Source organism: Parambassis ranga, chromosome 13 (assembly GCF_900634625.1).
Source record: "Parambassis ranga chromosome 13, fParRan2.1, whole genome shotgun sequence".
Taxonomy (NCBI): domain Eukaryota; kingdom Metazoa; phylum Chordata; class Actinopteri; family Ambassidae; genus Parambassis; species Parambassis ranga.
The window spans coordinates 18,834,611-18,855,885 of NC_041033.1; the positions used below are offsets into that span (position 1 = coordinate 18,834,611).

Consider the following 21,275-nt stretch of genomic DNA (forward strand, 5'->3'; position numbering starts at 1 on the left):
GTGGCAGAAATGTCATACTGGGATTGGAGGCTTTTGCAGTTGCAAGAGGGAAGTGATGAAAAACATCATGTATAAGCTTCTCAAACCAGATGTCTGGATTCTTCCAGCTCGGACGATGATGCATTGGCCTGTTGAAATCATCTTCTTGTTTCTCCATTATTCCGGTAACTCCGCTGACCAGCTCCTTGTCTGCATCGATTTGAGTATTGAACTACTGAGTCTGCTGCAGACTATACACTTAACCATGTAGTCATTTTTCATGTATCCTCTGAGGGTGATCAACTTCACCTTAAACTCTGAAAGGGAACCTCGTCAGAGTGCACACAAAAATGTAAGGTATGATATTGTGCTTCACGTTCCAAGGCGCTGCAACTCAGTATAGTTCTGTCCCATTTACCTGCACTGGGAAGAGTGGTACAGAGCAGTGATGTGCATCATTATAGTTTGGCAATGGACAGCAAAAATCATCTTTGCTCCATCAATTTCTCTGCTCCTGAGTCTGCTGTGTTGATGCATCTGTGAAGTGATCTGGGAGAAACCCAGGGCACTGATTAGAGAATTCCTACCACCCTGAACCTTGTCTACACACACACCCTGGCTCTTTGTCTCACTTGCTCTGTTACCACATCACACATCATGTGCCCTGCATACCATCTCTGCCTAATTACAGCACAGTCCCACTGCTCCCTGTGCTCTGTCCAGGCTCCTCACAGCAGGCTACGCACAGCAATCTAAACAAAGATTTGGCCTTTCTACACACTTTCTAAAAGAAGCAGCACACTACTCGCAACATAAATTCTGCAGCACAGGACCAAATTAGCCTTATTGATGAGGCACGCAACCCTACGGTAATTAGTTCCCCCGCTAAATCTTTAAATCACCTCTGAGCACTCAGTGGACGCCAGCATTAAGCCAAGCAGTTGTCTCCTTATTACAACTAATCTACTGGGTGGATGCATTTTCACAGAAAAGAAGAGGCAAAGCAGATGTCCTCCCTTATAACACAAGGGGTATTTTCTGGTATATGTGGTGAAGGCTTCAAGATATGCAAACAACAGGGTGAGGCTGGACCACCATGGAGCATCAGTGCACACAGACTGGGAGTCTGGTTGAGGCAGACCCGGGGGCCTTTCTGTCTGAAGCCAAGACAGACAACGTTGGCAAACCGCAATGTAAAAGTGGAGCGTCTCTCGCCACAAACCTCCTTCTCTTTGTGGTTTTGCTGTTCTTTCCCTCATGCTCTGTCTTACAGGGCTTGAATAGACTGCTTTCTGGGTAGAACTGGGTCGGTTACAAGTGCCAGAAAACGTTTGCTGCTCATATATTTGATGTTTTTGTTCTAACAACTGGGTGTCATCTGAATATGCATAATACATAAATATCGGGAATGTGTTTATTGCTTTTGCAGAAAAACATGTAAAAAGGCTACATGTTAAGCTAAGAATAACTTGGATAAGTGTAGGAAATGTCATGGTTTTGGTCAAACGAACGTCTCCCGATGTTATATAACATATGCCATGAGGCAAAGTCCTACCACCAACAAGGTTTCCAGTCATTTTGTTAGTGGTTAAATCCAGACCATCCATTCTCATCGCATTAAGAATTTAGCCCCTGTTGTCCTGGTGAGGACAGGCTGCTCTAAGCACTTTTTTTGTCCACATAGGAGAAAGAACTTCCATGATGTCATCTAGTGTTAACAAACATCTGCAAAACATCCTGTTCTTAAGTGTCAAAGTAGGTCCCACATTTTCTTGGCCACACAGCGAGATAGCTTGCATGTGCTTACCTCTCTTTTACCACCTCATTCCTGAAGCAACTACCCCCTATCACCTTCTTCTCACATGGCTCAGCTAAGCCATCTTCCCAGCCCTCATCAGCCCCTCTTGTAAACCAAACCTGATCTAATTGAGAGCAGACACAACTGACTGCAGCACTCCTTCCATGAGTTCGCTGGGCTCAGTAACATTCTTCTCAGTCGTTATTTCAACTGGCAGTCTGTGCAGCAGAAAGGCCAGAGCAAAGGGGGGGGTGCTGAGGTTGCTGGCAGAGCAAAGCGATGCATTCTTTGTAACAGTCAAGTCCTGGATATGGAGACATTTGTTCTGTGGTTAAGATATTTTAGGACTGTGTATATATATATATATATGTGTGCTTTTCTAGGAAGAGGCACTTCTGTCATGATAATTCAACAAGTTGGAGACTGTTAGCTACATTACAATATGCGCCCTTTATCATCACACCAAAACTGATTTGTTGCTGTTTGTTTGGTATCTAGTCTCCTGGTTACTGATTTTTGTTACCTGGCAAGCTGTCACTCAGTGTCTGCTTTCCAGTCTGGTGGCTACTGATGGACAGCAGGGGACTGGATGGGTGATTTAACACAGATTTGCTTTGGAACAGGATGAATATCATGAGCAGATGATGCTTCCTGATGCCCAGCTTGTTTAGCACCGCCAACTGCCTTGCATGTGTGCAGCGGGACCACGGGCTGTGAGAACAGAAGGCCTGGCAGCCGCCATCGCAGTCAGCCTTGAGGTCTACCCCCCTTCTTCATTTCATTTGTCTCCAAGGAGAAGGCAACGTGAGTAACTGTCTCTATTTACAAAGGTCGAGCACAAGTGCTCCTTTTGAACTGTGAGGACACACACACCTGCAGCTTGACTTCACTCTGTTGGCAATTTACGCCCATTATTTTGTGCGTCATCTAGCTAGATTAGCCTGGGCTTGGTCTGCCTGAGACCCACAAGGCAGCCTGCTCGAGCACACTCCAAGGAGACCTGAACATCCCCAGGCAGGCAGATGTGCTGGTCTCACCTGCTCCGATCCACATGTCACTGCACCGCAGGGACACGGGAGGAAGTAAGGAGGTGTAATTAAATGACAGAGGGGACACAGCAGTGTGGGAAAAGGAAGCGAGAAGAGATAAGAAGTCTGGTCAAGCACAAAGAGTAAAGTGAGACAAACACAGACAGTGAGACAGGAAGGGTGATATCCAACCCCTCAGAGTCAGAGCATAGATGTTAGGGATCAACAGCTGGATCCATCTGCGGAGCTGGAGCTTTGTCACAGCTGCCAGATGCTGTGCGTCCCTCAGGAGACTCTCCTCTGTTTTCTTTTGCTCTCATTGTCTCCTTTCACTACACTCGTTCATAGAAACTTGGAAGCAGTGCTGTGAGGTCTGCCTCACCTGCAGCAGACAGTCTAGGCGACAGACTGTACTAATCAAATTTTGTGTCCCACAAGACAGATATATCTATAAGCCCATCTTCCTTCCTTGCCAGATGTGGGCAGGAAACCCCTCCAGCAGACTTTTATCCCTTGCAACTTTCACTTTACAGCCAGAAGTTAGAAGGCTGCACTGTTTCACTGCACAGTGATCACACAGTGTACAACAACTCAAACAGAAATGCTCATTTCATGCTTTGTAAAGCATCTGTGGCTGGTGGATGCACCTGTGTGATGCATTGTTGAAAGAGGAGGTGATGGTTAAAAGACATTTATTGTCTTTGTGTGAATAAACAGACCTAGTGTCACTCTGAAGCACCTTATGTAATCAAACTCCTGCTGCTGCTGAAATGATTATCTATGCAACTCTTGGCAAATGCATCCTTCATGAGTACATTTGAAGCAATTACCGCTCTTGTACAAAAGGTCTTTTACCAAAACACTATGTGCATATGCAGGTGAGCTTCTGATGATAAACTATTGTCTGTTGTTGAGTAATTTAGGACACATAACAGCTACATGTTTTCTGAGAACCCTTTGGTTTTTTAGCCAGAAGCTTCGCTTTAATCAACATCTCTTCTCAAATGCACTTAAACATATTCTGTCTCACCGCTTTGGCTGCAGGAGCAATTTAAACAACAAAAGGTGACTCACATAAAGCAATTTTGTTGCAACCCTAAACACAGTCGTGACACTTTTAGTCCATAAATGCAGCGGTGTTTCACTTTGCTTTTAAACTAATGAGCAGTGTTTTCTCTCTGCTTCTGTGTTCAGCCATATAACATGTAGACTTTCAGCACACATTTCTCCTCTTCCTGTTCTGCTGAACAGAAGGAGGCCTTGGATTTGCTGATGGACGTCTGAGCACAATAAAATGCATTCAGCTGTCTAAAGCACAGCAACTTTGACCTGAACACCCACACTCCATCCAGATGTACATCAGTGTTTATGTTCGCTTCATTGCCCCGTCTAGGCCCAGGAGTAAGTGTTCAAGGAAGTATTACATTCGCGAACACATTAAGTAGCACATCCAGTTTCCTGCAATTTTACCATTCCCTGAAAATACTGTTATACCGCAGAGCCACAGTGAAGCTTGGTAGTTAGCAGGAGGAAAAAGAAACAGCGAGACCAAAAAGCAGAGTCAGCTTGCCTCAAGCTAAACCAGTCTCACAGAGGGACAGGCCAGTCTGGTATTAAAACAGACAAGTGAACATTTCTTTGACACAAACCATCCACACAAAAATGTTTGGTGAGAATTGATTACATGGTTTGTGTACTGAAATACCAGCCCAAAACTGGCAATTTCCCTCATCCCCACAGTTAGTCTCACTCATTTTCAAAAAGTCTTGTTTGAATACCCTGAAAATCTTTTCTTGAGAAGGTGTCTATACATAGAATTAGTGATAGAGCAGTAAAGTGTATTTTACATGCCTGTTCAGCATAATTTCATTTTAGGTGGGAGGGAAACCAAGCACTTTTATTGCCTAAACAAAACAATCTGATATTGACGAAAAGGGTTTTAAAATCATTGACACAAATAAGGCCAAACATATCTGCAATTAAATAGTGAATTCTGATTATGAGCATTGCTGGATTATTTTTAATACATAGAAGCAGACATCAAGGCTTGCAGTGTTAGAATCTGTGTTAGCACCTGCCTGGAGATTACCAGTGGGTGGTCACACTCATGTGAAAGAAGGAGATCCTTTCAATCATTCATACTTTCTCTCCTGGGCAATTATGCATTTTCTTTTTTCCCCTAGACTGTTGGCAGGAATGGAGAAGTGCCACTTCACTGAGGTACCTCTTTCAACTCTGCTGCTTTTAAAGATTTCACTGTCTAATAATGAGTATATTTGAAATGAGACCTGCTGAAAAAGACTGTGCCCTGGTCTTAACTATAAAACTACTACTGCTGCACACAAGAAACCACAGCCAAGGCACAAGGACTTCTATTCTATAATATAACAACGGTTTTTTTTCCAAAGGAAATGATGTTTAGTAAAGAGGTTCCCAGGGCATCTTTTAAACAGGAAGCTCTTTGGGCGGTAAAGAAACTGATAAATGCAAACGTTTCAGTTACAGCTTAAAGAAGGAAAAAAAGCTGAAATGTTTGTTCCGTCAATCGCAGCAATCAGTGTTGGTCTCATGTTGCTAAGGGGGCCGCAGTGATGACAAGCGGTCCATTCTGTCATGATCATGGGGGAGGTGAGTTTAAAAATTAGGTCTGGTCTACCCTCACACCTAGGTAATGAGAAATGAAGTGAGATCAGATAAGAATTTAGAGAGAGCCAGACCAATGGACAGACAGGGAAGCCCCCCTACTCATGTCACCTCCGCCACTCATGCAAGCACTTGTCAGGGTTCATTTCCCCCTCCGCTGCCTGGAGACCCCCTCTCGCCTTTCTACTGGAGCCAGGACAACCCCCCCAAATCAGACAGAGGGACAATTCTTAGCAGAGAGCCTCCACATTAACCAAAAACCGCAATGATGTGAGGTGTAAATTATCCCCAAGTGCACGATCCTGATGTAACCAATGAACCAAGCGTCATTACTTTGTAAGTAAAATAACACATAAGAGAATGAATGGATAACTTTCAAGGCAAAGACAACCATGCTTTGCTTTACTGAATTTGGATTTATTAAAGCTGGCTCATGTGCCTCATTATCCCTAACAGCATCTTGTCAGGAATAAAAAGCCTCCATGCCTAACAAACCTAATTAAAAAAGATTGTAGTAATTACTTTTTTTCGTCTCATTACTTTTGCATTTATACTCAGAAGAACTCACACACATTTGTAATAAACCCTACACTGGCATGATATGGTTTCTTTTGAGTGCATACCCAGTCCTAATCTAAAATGGAGATTTAAAAGGGAGCAGAAGAACATAATATGCCTTATAAATGGATCAATCAGATGCAAAGATTATTGCTAGTTATTTTGGGATTGTGGTTTCTTTATGGCATTAGATCTGCGGTGTGGCATGTTATATTTGACCTCCACACCATCCAGAAATCTTGGACACAGTTGGAAAACTAATAATGGAGAATAGAATTAGTAATGCCTCATGAAACACATTCCACTGTGCAGCTCATAGTTTCTAAAATGTTGGTTTTAATGTCATATTAGATTTCCACTTTTAAGAATGACCTACTTTCTTTGCAGTAGATCTTAAATCTTGAATTGCAAAATTGATTGCTGTTAATAGGCTTAAGTCCTTATTTTTAGTTATCTTTACCCTCCATGCATCTAGTTAAAAAGTCATCTGTGTAGCAAATGATAAACATCACAAGAACAGCTCTGTAAAGTCAGAATATTCATGTGTTCGTGACCTGCATACAGAAGAAATCAAGCAAATTGACTGTCTCAATCAATGATCACAATACCCACATTGTAATGTTTTTGGACACCATTGTGTATGGAAAAGGGGACACAGAGGATTTCATCTAGAGAGCGAAAAAAGCCGTCATCAGATGTCGTGCTGAGATGTTTGGATGTAGACCTGGCACCCTAAGTAAGAGCAGTCTGTTCTCACATGGCCTGCCAAACACATGTCTGCAGCATCCAGGCAGGCCAGAGAGCAGTGGCTTTGAAGAACTACTTCATACTTGGAGCCATCATACTCTTCAGAACGGTCAGACAGCAGGTAGTGGGGTAGGCAATGGAGAGTAAAGACAAGAATTGCTAGTTTTAAAGAGAACACAATATGAGTTTTTACATATTTTCATAGAAAAGCTCTAGAACCCACATCAGAAAACAGTGATTTCAGAGTTTGACTGAACTCCTACATGCAACTCCATTTTTTAATTATTCTTTGGATCACTTTCCAAATTCCATAATCAATTTCAGTACACCTCCCTCTCTCCTTATGCTTGTGGTCCTTCTGATTTATAATTGAAGGGACCTCCCACAAGAAGCCCTCAGCTTCTATTTCAACCTTTAAGCCAGGTGTCGTAGTAAGTCCCGCATCTCCTTTCACCCCCTTTCTCTCCCATAGCCAAACCCCGGGCCAAGATCTCATCTGCTGGGCCCTCCATCTGGACTGTACTCTGTATCCAACTCCTTGATCCATGTAATACTACTGCAGCCACTTGCAGAATAGATTTTGTATGAAGCTCTGCACTTGAGAAAAGAAATGTGAGTTTGCCGACATGATAAATTACATGAATGACTTTAACACCAGACGAGCTTCTTGTTTTACACTAATTGCTCTTTTTTCAATCTGATGGCCAAGAGCAACTTCAGGAAACAATATTTTTAAAGAGACAAGACTGCAGTTACATGGGGTGCTGTAATTTGTCTAAACTCTAATTCATCTTGTCGCCTATGGCCCATTCTTCTCACGCTTAACAAGCCTCATTAAGGTGCCTTTTGAGGTTGAAGTGACATCTATTTCTTTGGATAAAGCCCTAAATTTGTCTCTGCCCGTGGAAATGTGAAAAACCCCTTTGTGCCTGTGCTGACAGAGGACTTTGCACTGCCTCTGTTACCCTGGAAACCTTTGGAGAGGTGAGAGAGAGGACAGCCAAGAAGGAGATCATCTTGGCCTAAAATCGCAGGTAAATCCTCACTAAAGCTGTCCAATATAAACAGCTTTACTATTACAAAATAACTTTTCATAGAGAAAATGAAAGGAATCAACATATTCTGACAAATTTGTCTTCTATTTATCTAACAAATTTCCATTTATTATGTTCTCCACAGTTGCCCCCAAGTTAAGTGCATGAGCTCAGCGCTTAAGTGTGGGAGTGTTGACAAAGTTAATAAATCCGTTGTTAAAAAATGCATGTCCAAGAAAATGTCCTACCTCAAGAATGCAGGTCCCCGCTGCTGTGTTCTCCTTGATGGACACGTTGTAGAAGTTTTTATCAAAAACTGGCTCGTTGTCATTTATATCCTGAAGTAAGATGTTTACCACTGCAGTGGAGGAGAGAGGTGGTTTTCCTCCATCTGTAGCCACCACAGTTATACTTGGACTTGGATTCTTTTCATAATCCAGCTGAGACAGAGTGGTGATAATGCCTGTAATGGAGTCTATACTGAACCAGCTGTGGTAAGCACTTTGGTCTTGCAGGATGCTGTAGCTAATGTCCCCATTGGGTCCCTGGTCTTTATCTCGAGCTGTTACTTGTAACACAAAGCTGCCTGGAAACACAACTTCAGGGATGACCTGCCTGTACACTGGCTGGTCAAACAGAGGGGGGTTGTCATTGATGTCAGTCACTTGGATGACAAAGGAGGATTCAGCCCTCAGAGGGGGCATGCCCGAGTCTGTCGCCATCACCCTCAGCTCATAGGTGTCTCTCTCCTCCCGATCCAGTATCTGATCCACGCAGATGAGATAGATGATGCTGTCCTTAGTAGTCAAAGCAAACTTTCCATCACCTCCCTCAAGTGACACGTTGACATTGGCATACTCTCCATAGTCAGGGTCAGTTACTGAGATCCGGGCTACATACTGTCCTGGCTGTGCTCCTTCTGAGATTCTGGGAGATCCATCCTCGCTGAGAAAGATGATGGTCATCGTGGGCTGGTTGTCGTTGTAGTCTCTGACGTGAATGGTGACAAAGGCATTGGTCACTTCTGGCTGGGTCGCGTTGTCTTGTGCTTGGACCACCAGCTCATGGACTCTCCTCATCTCAAAGTCCAATGGCTTGTTGAGGGTGATGACACCGGCGCGTGAGTCTATGACAAAGTAGCGTTCAGGGTCACTTTGTCTCCTGTTGATTTCGTACAGTACCATCCCGTTATCTCCCTCATCAGCATCTGTGGCAAACACCTGCAGGATGTTGCTTCCTGGTTGGAGGTTCTCAGATATTATAGCATGGTAGCGGCTCTGGTTGAAAACTGGAGCGTTGTCATTAATATCTTGTACAATAATATCTAATGTCATCTGATCAGTCCTTTTAGGGGAACCTCCATCAAAAGCCTCCAAAGATAAGGTATACATGGATCTTTTCTCTCTGTCGAGAATGGCATTGACCACCAAGTCCAGAAAGAGAACCTCACTGCTTCCCCTCCTGGTCTCCAACGTGAATGCCTGCCCAATATTTCCATCCTTGATAAGGTAACCCTGTGTTGTGAGCTGGCCTTTATCACTATCAACAGCTGGCTCAAGAGGAAACCTGGTGCCGATAGCCGTCTGCTCAGGAATCTTAAACGTGGCCCGTTTCCTGGGGAAATTTGGGGCATGGTCGTTTATATCATTCACCTTGATGGTCACCTCCACAGTCACACCTGTCATGGTGACTGCAATAAAGTTGTACCTGTCCCTCAATTCTCTGTCCAGCACTTTGGCAGTTTTGATAATGCCTGTGCTTTCATCTATGTCCAAATCACTGCCCACTCCTGTGCCCTCGTGGTCTGAAATGAAGTACAGGGATGCAGTGACACCAGGAGGAAGTCCTGCACTGATGTCACCTACAATTGTGCCTGCTGGTTGTTCTTCATCTAGCTGTAGCTCAAGGGTCCCCAGCACCACAGGTGAATGGACTGTCACAAGCTCCAGGGCCACATACACCATAAGCACTATCCTTTTGCTCCACCAGCCCTGGCAGTGCGAAGGATCCATTACAGACTTCCCAAAACCCTTGGCAGCTGTCTTCATTTTGGCCCCTTCGTTTTAAACCTGGAGACACACAAAAAGAGGAAAAGCTGAGCAATATCAAAACCTCACAACAGCAGAAACTAAGAAAAGGTGTATTATTTTCATAGTACGTTAGTGTAAGTTAAATAGGTATGAGCCTTAAACACTTTCCCACATGTTTTATTGGCTCTGTTCCCCACCACACCGCACGCAACAGGCTGAGCGCATAACATTCTCCTTCGCTTCTTAGTTCACCTAATAAGTCAACACCTTGTTCCTCCTACATACCAGAGAGAACCCCTTTGCTAAAGAAACATCAAAACCACAGGCTGCAGCATACCGCCTCAGATGGGGAGTCTCTGCCTGTCACCATTCAGCTCTAATTAAAAAGGTGCGAGAATCACTTTTGCCAGGCTACCCAGTGTGTGTATTCACCACAGCAGTATGCTGTATGATATCATGTCAAAGTCTGAGAGGTGAAGCCCTGGATTTAATATTTACCACCACATTTAGCTCTCATGGAGTGAGCAGTTTTAACATGCCTGCAAGAACCATTTGAAATATTTCACTTTCCCTAAGCAAACATATCTATCTATCTTGTGAGAATTAAGAGCGTGAGTGTTAAATATTGATATTTAAATGTAGCGAGGGTGTTAGAATTCCTTGCATAAACATTAGACAGACTCTGGCAATGGAACCACACTGCTGCAAAGGATCTGTAACAGAGACAATGTAGAGCAATGTGGAAATTGTTCAACAAGACTGTCACCATCTGCAGAATAATCCAAAACCACCAAGTGTCTGGCACACAGAAAATTATTGTGTCATTTTTATTAAATAAAGAGACAAGTTTCCAATTGTCTGTGGTTCTGTCTAAATTTATGTAATTCATGAATAACTATAACTTGTTTTCAAAGTAAATGTTTCCTTAATTTTAAGGAAATATATACTGAACATTAGTATACCATATTAAATCTTGTGGAAGTGAGTTTCCAGTGAAAGCTTTGCATGGCTCCCTCCAGTGGTTTAAATGATGACTGCAAGGAAACATTCTCAGGACATCTGTGCATCTGTGTGTGAGCATGCATGTGTGTGTGTGTGTGCAGTAAATGCCTCCCATGTGTGCCTGAGCGCAGTGTGGCGATCTGTCTTAGCCATGGTAGTAACAGTGTGTTTGAGTGACAGAGTAGTGCAGCAGAATTGAAGGGCTCCATGCAGTCTACCTCTTTCCCTTTTTCTGGCTCTGCAGCATTATAATTGAGGTCTGCTGGAAGTTGGCCATAAGCACACACACAAGATTCCAGGGCTAATTTCAGTCTGCTGTGATCCGGAGCCCACAACACTGAAGATGCTAACTTTAACGTCATAAATCGGATGCAACTCTGTAGTGAGAAACGTTGGAGGGCTGCTTGTTGTGAAATATGAGGTGTGAATCAGAGCCGCTAACATGGTTTCTATGATACAAGTCCAAGATTGTTTGAAAGGTCAGAAATAAAAATGAAATCTAGCTCTAATTCATATTGCAGAGAGCATAACAACTCCAAATGACAAGACCGTAACAGGCAAGCAGCACAAATTTACCCTTACATACTCTACTTCGGGTTGTTTTGTGTGCGCTGTTCTTGGCAGAAAAACATAAGCACATCTATGACAGGCTGAGAATCCTGACAGCGCTTGAACTTTAAAGTCTCCGTATTGATTTACTTTACTGCAACACTGGGGATGAACTTTTACAAAGCTCTCTCCAAAGCACAAAGGATAGCTTTTCAAGGCCAGAATCTTTGACCAAATGCCACAACTGAAATAATGCACTTTCTGGTTGAGCTACAGTGGAGGACCTCTGCTGAGCCGCGCAGCCTAATGGATGTAGCAGACACAGCTGGGTAAGCTAATTGCACAATACCAGGTTAAGTAGGACATATGGTTAAAAAAAGGATTCAATGTGAAGTTAAAGAGAAATGTCTGCACTTTAAAGCTAGGAAGTTCACCAAACACTGTCACACACCCACACAGGCCTCCATCACTGTGAGCTTCATGCCTGAAAGCGAGTAGCCACTTAGCAGTCAGGATATATTCATGTGCAGGGCCTCAGGGAAACTGATCCATAAAAAAAACAGTTCAAAAAAGCAGCTGATGGTTAAAAGCTGTTGTATTTAGTAAGCCAACCCCATTGCGGTTTGGATTCAAAACTCCTCTTGCATCACTGTCCTCCATCATGCTGAGTCCCTCCTACTGGTAGTTAAACACTGTTAATGAGTTTTGTTAAGATGACGTAACTGCCACAGAATTAACCCTCAACACAAACACTAAAACAATATTCCATTTGCACATTACAGAGGCAATTTTCCTTAAAATGACATTTGCATTATGTTCTTCATTGTTAGCAGTAACTATAGCATTGACCCAGTTTCTTTTGAATCCTCTACACCAAGTGAACTGAACAAATCCAAGGTTTGTAGGATTTACATGCAGAATGAAACTCTGTTTGAATGTAGTGGATCATTCTGAGCACTCTGCTAGCATGACTGAAATCACTATCAAAATCCCTGGCAGCCATGAATACTGCGAACATCAGGGCAGCCGTTTTCCCTCTGCTCTGGATCCCAGATCATGTTTGGCAAAAGGTGTCAGATATTCTAATTTATAATTGCTGAAAATACATACAATGCTTATTTATAGTTGGCTTTTCACTTTCTGGTAAGTATAATTTTTCTCTCTTGTGCAATTATCAAGACAAGCAGGCCTTTGGTTTGGCATATCGTGCAACAGACAATACGTGTAAACAAACACAGAGCCATTACTCAGATATGTTACTCTAAAGTTTGCCAAATGTTGTATAAAAATGTAAATATGATTCTTAAAAATGTAGAAAAAAGAAACTCTTAAACAACATAATCAAAACAGTGAACTTGCCATAGCATCTGCCAAGTCATATTATTTCATTTAAGAACACGTATTTTGGTTATTGCTGCTAAGAAAAGTTAAAATGTGTAATAATTCATGTGAAACTGGTTTCTTAGGGGTATCTGGTCTACAGATGACTGGTTAAAAATCTATCCCAGTTCATTAAAAACTTAAAAACCAAATACAGTACCTCAGCTGCTTTAATTAGCACGACCAAACGATCAAACCATTTTCAACACCAACACGCCAAGAGGGACAACTATAGTGACAGGCTACGTAAAATGAGCTTCTAATTCCATGTCATGATTCCAGTTAAGTCAAAGAAAACTTCAGTGGTTTCGAGAACATGCCAGCCTGCCTGAGGCTCAATGGAGCCATAATGGAAACCACAGACAGAACTGCAGATTGACTGGACATGAGGATGACAGGCTTAGCACAAAGCAAACTAAAACGTTCTGACTGTTTGCCAGACTAAGTGCCGCGTCTCTGTGCCGTGCATTACTCTTTGAAACTTTAGTCCCTGGGCATGAAAACAGGGCCAGGAAAAGCCATCACAGGCCTCAGATACATATGCACTTCCTGGCCATAACAAACATAGTATTGGGAAAGCACACTGGTGATCCATTCAGATCAAGCTTCTGAGGGTCCGTGACAAGGCGGATCATCGCTTTCCCACAGAAAGAGCAGCATGGGTTGGTTCAGCTGTTTGTGTAAGATGTTCCGGATAAAAAAAAAACACACCTAATGTCTTTGAAGATGACACCATCTGATGTTGCACTGGCGGTACCAGAGATTGCATCATTAAAAACACATGTGCATCGAGTTACAGTAGCAGGGGAGCAAAGATTAACAACAGTACAACTAAGGTAAAAGTTCACCTCACGTGCGAACAGCCACATATATTATCATATCTGATGAGAACTCTGGGATTTAAAAAATGCAAGGGTCTTCACAGGGGCTTTCTGCTTTCAGCATCGATGTATTCATTTTAAAGTTTGGTCACACATGATAAAATGAACTCCAGAGGTGACAGCCCTCTGGCACAACGCCCTGAAAGACCATGAATGACGTGCAAGTGACTTAAATTGTTGATGACGACACCGCAAAGAGGAGTAAAAAACCCACAGACAGGCAATTTTCAGTAACACGAGGCAACAACAAAACTCTCTGGGTGGTGTTTGTGTGGTGTGTTTTTCATTCTTGTTTTAGGAATCTGGAACACTAGCTTCATCAGCAGCATATGCACGCTACAAAGACAAGATTACTTCATGCTCCGTGCCAAGGGCTTGTGACACAATTCTTGGATTTTATTAAAAAGCTGTAAAGGTCCAGAATTCTTGATTTCATCCACCAGTGCTTTTTGTTGTTTGTTTTCTCTGTGAGTTACACATTATAACTCAAAGCAAAATCTGAAAAAATATTATTATCAGGTTCCATTGTGGAGATGGTGCAAACAGAGGAACTGATGGGCATTTTATCACACATGCAAAAGGCAAAATCCAAAAACATGTAGCCTGCAGAAATGAATGCATGCAACATTTTTAAAGCATTAGTGCTGTGTATTAAACCAAAGGCAGGATTTAAATTATTCTCCTCAAGCTGATGACTGGCATGAGTGGGAGAATGAGAGAAAAGGAGGAGTTTCTAAAAGTTTACCCAAAAAAATGCTGCATAATTACGCAGCTGCACCATGGCAACCATCACACTCACATCTAAAGTGCGCGCTGATGGAACCCAGCGGAGACTTAATTAATTTATTAATTGAGGGAAAAGAACACCTATTCACGGTCAGTGAACACAAAGTCTACCGTCACAATAACTGTGCCGACATGTGGGTAATCATTTGGTATGCTGGGAGGCAAGAAGGAGCAGCGGCTGCAGGGGCAGCAGACAATACAATAACTCTATAGGTTGGACCAATTTATGAGGAATGTCTCCGTCTCAGGGAGGCTTTAACCCTCATGCGTTGTTCGGGACATTTTTGTCCTCTGAGAGAAATTTTTCTGTTTATTTTGGCCATAACTTTGTCAATATGTGGACAAATTGAATCATTTTTCCTCAATAAGCTTAATTTTACATAAATTTTGTTAATATGATTTTAAAATTTTTCATAGGTCAACGGTACACTGTGGGCAAATTTTACCCCCTAATGTGTTGTTCGGGGACAAAAACGTCCCCTAACTTTAACGGTTTTAAAAATATATTAGATAAATATTTTTTTGAAATTTTTTTGCATAGCCCTTTTAATTAACTTCAGTTCTAATCAACAGTAGTGAAAAAATCATTTTCCCCCAGGATTTTAACCCTTTAATCACCAATTTTATAAGGGGTGGTGCTGAAAATTGAAAAAAAAACACACAAAATGGCTCATTTTTAATAGAAAAGGTGAATGTGGACTGGATTCTTTTTAACCTTTATTATAGTCTTGGTCATGTCAAACATCAGTAAAAAAATTGACTTTATTGCATTATTAGTTTTTGCACAGCACTGGATTTTCTTTTTTTCTCCCATTTTGTCCCATAGACTTACATTATAAACACACTTTTTTTGACTGCACAGCCATGGCACTAAATAATCATGCATTCTTGATTGTTGGTGGTTTACCCTGTTGGTAGGAGGTAACATTTGTGATTTTTACAGTTAACAACTTAATTACCATATTAACCCTTTACCTGCAGGCCTGTGCTCATGTACTGTAGTTTCTGGCTTAAGTATATGGAGTTATAGGGAGTATTTTAGCACATAATTGTGTGTCTACACACTGTGTGTGTATGTTAGAGAGGAAGAGAGCCATTTGCACACTGTCAGGGAAGGAAAGTCAGGAAAATAAAGTTACTAAGTAAGTGAAGTGTACCTAATTCAGATGTACAACGGCAATGCATAAGCATGTAAAATGAAAACATCCAGGAGTTCTGGCGTCTGAAGTTGTGGATGGGTAAAATACCTTTTTTTTTTTAGCTTTCGGAAAACACGTCCTCCAGTAGAGTGACTTTACTTTTAGGTTAGTGTCTCAGTTGAGATCACTGAATTAGTCTAAGTGAAGTCTAAGTGCCCCTTTTCCATGGTGTGTTGCGCTCCACACGACCATACGTACATGTGCATGTTACTAAATAGACACCATAGATAGATAACTTGATAACATAATAAATAATCATTGACTAACCAAATCTAATCTACAGTTTAGTCCCCTACTAAAATTAGTATTAAAAGTAGTTTAGTAAAGTAAAGTAAAGTAAATTTGTTGCAGCCCTAAAAGTAAGTGCCGGGCCCTTTGATGCTGAGAGGTTCAGACTAAACAAAACAAAAACACTAGTGGACTTGCATGCATCCTCCTGGTCATTTAATGGTGACAAGAGCAGCAAGCAGCATGAAGAGAGGATTCACCTGTGCATGAGTGAAGGATTCACTTGTGAACGAATGAAGGATTCGCTTGTGAACAAGTGACGGATCTACTTGTGCAGCCTTCACAGCTTCACAGCCTGGCCCTTCATAGAGCCAGGCTGCACAATCATTTCCAGAGATTGTGCACAAGTGAATCCTCTCTTCATGTTGCTTTCTGCTCTTCTCACCATCAAATGACCACCGCCTTTTTGTTTTGTTTAGTCTACACCTGTAGACATCAAAGGGCCACACGTGCATAGCAACACTTTCTTTGTTTTTGTTTACTATGAAGACTCTGTGGTTGTGTGTACTCACAGACAACAAGATCAGTGTGCAAATGGCTCTCTTCCTCTCTAACATACACACACAGTGTGTAGACACACAATTATGTGCTAAAATACTCCCTATAACTCCATATACAAGCCAGAAACTACATTACATGAGCACAGGCCTGCAGGTAAAGGGTTAATATGGTAATTAAGTTGTTAACTGTAAAAATCACAAATGTTACCTCCTACCAACAGGGTAAACCACCAACAATCAAGAATGCATGATTATGTAGTGCCATGGCTGTGCAGTCAAAAAAAGTATGTTTATAATGTAAGTCTATGGGACAAAATGGGAGAAAAAAAGAAAATCCAGTGCTGTGCAAAAACTAATAATGCAATAAAGTCAATTTTTTTACTGATGTTTGACATGACCAAGACTGTAATAAAGGTTCAAAAGAATCCAGTCCACATTCACCTTTTCTATTAAAAATGAGCCATTTTGTGTGTTTTTTTTTCAATTTTCAGCACCACCCCTTATAAAATTGGTGATTAAAGGGTTAAAATCCTGGGGGAAAATGATTTTTTCACTACTGTTGATTAGAACTGAAGTTAATTAAAAGGTCTATGCAAAAAAATTTCAAAAAAATATTTATCTAATATATTTTTAAAACCGTTAAAGTTAGGGGACGTTTTTGTCCCCGAACAACACATTAGGGAGAAAAAAAGAAAATCCAGTGCTGTGCAAAAACTAATAATGCAATCAAGTCAATTTTTTTACTGATGTTTGACATGACCAAGACTGTAATAAAGGTTCAAAAGAATCCAGTCCACATTCACCTTTTCTATTAAAAATGAGCCATTTTGTGTGTTTTTTTTTCAATCTTCAGCACCACCCCTTATAAAATTGGTGATTAAAGGGTTAAAATCCTGGGGGAAAATGATTTTTTCACTACTGTTGATTAGAACTGAAGTTAATGAAAAGGTCTATGCAAAAAAAATTCAAAAATATATTTATCTAATATATTTTTAAAACCGTTAAAGTTAGGGGACGTTTTTGTCCCCGAACAACACATTAGGGAGAAAAAAAGAAAATCCAGTGCTGTGCAAAAACTAATAATGCAATCAAGTCAATTTTTTTACTGATGTTTGACATGACCAAGACTGTAATAAAGGTTCAAAAGAATCCAGTCCACATTCACCTTTTCTATTAAAAATGAGCCATTTTGTGTTTTTTTTTTTCAATTTTCAGCACCACCCCTCATAAAATTGGTGATTAAAGGGTTAAAATCCTGGGGGAAAATGATTTTTTCACTACTGTTGATTAGAACTGAAGTTAATTAAAAGGTCTATGCAAAAAAATTTCAAAAAAATATTGATCTAATATATTTTTAAAACCGTTAAAGTTAGGGGACGTTTTTGTCCCCGAACAACACATTAGGGTAGTGTTTGCGAACAATGCATGAGGGTTAATAGGGTGCGACAACAGAGCCTGTTATAGTTTTTGGCAGCTCCTCAAAGTCTGCGCGCAATGCGGGACTCCTGTGTGGTATTACAGAACAATCACTGCTTAGAGGAGGCAAAAAATCAATCCCTAAGCTTCAGCAACATGAAGAATTTAACTTCTAGGTGACCCATGGATTCAGGGTCTGACTATGACAAGAAGAAATTCAAACCAGTACTCAGAGTCAGGAGTTTCACATAACTAATCCAGATCCATCTAATAAACGCCAGAAGATCCGTGAGACCGTGGAGAAGTGAACGAAGCGTGGATGTGGATAAACTGTAACTGGAGTGAGGAGGTCTGCGCGCTGCTGGGATGGATACTCACATTCATGTGTTCCTCTCCTGTGTTTTGAGATGATCAGCCAGATGTAAAATGTTTTCAGTATTCCTTCATGAAGACAGAGTGAAAGTTACATCCATCACAGGAAAACCGTGTTTTCTTTGCCAGTGACTCTGGAGACTTTCCCCGCCGCTGCGCACAATGTGTGTCTCTGCTAAAATCCTGTTCCTCGAAGTCTTGTCAGTGGACAGCATTAGAAGTAGAAATGCAAACTTGTACAAACTTTCCCGTCGTCCTCTCTTAGTGGACGTTATCAACTTATCGGCATCCACTGTCTGTCTGTCTGTCCGGTCGCAGACACACTGCTGCAGCACGCTAACTGAAACCAAACGTTGTGGGGGCCGAGCGGTGGACGTCCGTCTCCAAAATCTAATTTATTCAACACGTGACGGAGCACAACCTCCTGCCTACCTCTCCTCTCGCAGTGCTGCTGCTGCTGCTGCTGTAATCACCACAAGGAGCCACACTGACTGCAGAGAGGCAGGACAGGTTATTGCTGAACTTTGGTGCCACCATCCTCTGCAAAAGGGAAGTGTAAATGCACCCAACGCACTGATCCACATGGAGCTGCTTCAAGTCCAAAAACAGACTAAAGACTTGTGTGTGACAAAATGTACATGACAACACACACATGTGTTCCAGTTTCAGGAACAAGTAGCATATTTTCTATACTGAGTAGAAACATGATCTGATAAGTTGATCCATCACTCCACCAGTGATGACAGATAACTAGAAACTCACTTCTTGCACTGTTCTGTATTGATGTAGCCTTACCACACACATTTCTATACAAGGTGAACAAACACAGTGTCCACAGTGCTGAAAACATTTAACAGTCTGTGTCCTTATGTCCAGTCAACCTGCAAAGATGCAGCAGTGGGATTTAATTCACCCCAGACTGCAGACCTGGTGGTTGCAAGCATCAGCCTCTGAGGCATGAAGCCCATGCAGAAATTGCAGTTCACCCTTCAGCCTCTAGGGGCTGGCTTCAAAAGAGAGTCAATCCCCATAGACAACTATGTGAAAATATCCAACATTACAGCAGAAGAAAACATGTTTACTGCTACAAAAACATTGAAAGACATATTTATGAGAGTGGCTTGCCTCCTGCTACTTTCTGCCTGCCTCAGCTCTGCTTACCCCTCACCTATTTGCCTCTATTAGAAGTTTAGGCAGACTGTGACACTGCCAACATGACCAGGTCAGAGTCTTATGTGTGATGTCATTGACACTATATATATAGTCTATAGTTGGTTGTTTATTGTTTGAAGTGTCTCATGTCTTGGGAAACCTACTTCTTCTTTCTCTCATGTTGCCTCGACACTGCTTTTCTTGAACATATTTATTTCTTTTCATTATCTTGATGGGTTACACACACACACACACACACACACACACAAGCTAATTTTGTCTATGTAAATATCACATTCAGTTCATAATTCATTTCCTATCTGGTGCACAGTGAGGCTCATCCACCTGAAACACCTTGACAAATCAAACTCAACCAAAACACTGCATCATAAAGATAGCCTAGCTATCATGCAGACAGTAATTTCCTTCAGATGTTGGAAGACACAAAACCTCCTGGGGGTGTTTTTCATGTACGTCTAGAAAAGAGACAATGCCTGTAACTTATCCTCATATCTCAGGACTCTTTAAAAGAGCATAGTCTACATCTTCTGTCAACTCCCAAGAGGAGCTGCACTTTTATCTCTTGGAGCCATAGTGTAAGAATGCTTTGCTTTCTTGTCAATCCTTGAAAGCTCTGATACTTATTAAACCCATGTCACTTTGTAATTATAATGAGAACAGCAAAGGGACATAAAAGAGATGATTTTTATTATTATAATTAATACAGAAACATATTATAAAGCCTACAAACCCTTGGCAAAATTAAACAAAGTCAAATGATTTATACAACAATTTCTTATGAAAAAACAAAAAAAAAACTTTTGGTCAGAGTTATCCCAGAGTCATAATTCAACATTTCTCCAGCTTAACCTTGGTTTTTTTTCCATCTAGGCACCGTACTTATATCTCGCTTCTCTCAACTCCATCACCAAGTGCAATGAGTTCCAGTGGTGGCAGATTTTCATTATGACTGTGTCAGAAGAGCTGGGGAGGCAAACACACCAATCAACATGCTCCGAACAGCCGACAGCTTTGTTTCCACAGGGACAATCATCCATATTGTCTGCCCTACCTGTCTTCCCTTTAATGCCAGATAGGCGTCTCAGCTGAGAATGCCACTGAGCACTGTTTGTGCTACATGCATAAAAAGTGATTTAGGATCAGAAGAGTGATACGCTGCAGACAAAACATTTGCAAGACTGCATTCAGTGAATGAAGACACCGATGAAGCGTATAAAGAGATCTAATAAATGTTTGCATAATAAAAGAAGTATAGATCGAGCTTTATAAGGAAAACAAAGGGCTTTGTGTATGTTTATTTCTTAGATAACAGGTTGTTTTGTATTATCAAGTAATGAATGATGGATATCTGCAGTTTGATAAGCAAAGCAATATTCCATTCTCTATCAAGGTTCATTTTTATTGTAAATATCCTTTTGCTTTTATAAATGTTGTACAAATATGAATAACACCCACATACACACACGTAAGCACTGCCCCTTGACAAGATAATGGATTGTCAAATATCCTGTTAGCATACTAATCAGACAAAATGTTCCCTTGACAAAATTGTCAACTCTGACTTTAATAAAAGATGAAAAATGGAAAGATGCACTATAGCTTAAGTAAAAATGTCAAACTGAAGCATTTGTTTACGTTTTTTCAAACAACAACAGGCAGATTAGTTTTTGTACTGTGGATAAATCCCATCAAAACGTCGGAGGAGCATCTGTTGCTCATTTAGCATTTAGTTCCACTCAAAAGTACAGCTTTGGTTTCAAGCTTCTTGTTTGTCTGTCTGCAAATTTAACTTCATTCATTTTACACAAGGTCACTTCACACTTGAATTTTTCATGTCCTTTTTTCCATGCATGAGATTCTCCAGGATTTATAATGAGTTCAGTTTAGAGCCTAGTTGGTATGGAGTGTCTTG

General features: G+C 41.3%; 1 protein-coding gene across 1 annotated transcript; it reads right to left on the reverse strand.

Annotated features, from left to right (window-relative positions):
• Positions 1-7,957: 7,957 nt before the first annotated feature.
• On the reverse strand, positions 7,958-18,502 carry LOC114445163 (protocadherin-16-like). The gene is made up of 2 exons (XM_028420122.1): positions 18,197-18,502; positions 7,958-9,856 (listed from the first exon to the last, which is right to left on the reverse strand). Exon 2 carries the CDS (start codon positions 9,833-9,835, stop codon positions 7,958-7,960), a length of 1,878 nt encoding a protein of 625 aa, XP_028275923.1. The 5' UTR covers positions 9,836-9,856; positions 18,197-18,502.
• Positions 18,503-21,275: the final 2,773 nt, after the last annotated feature.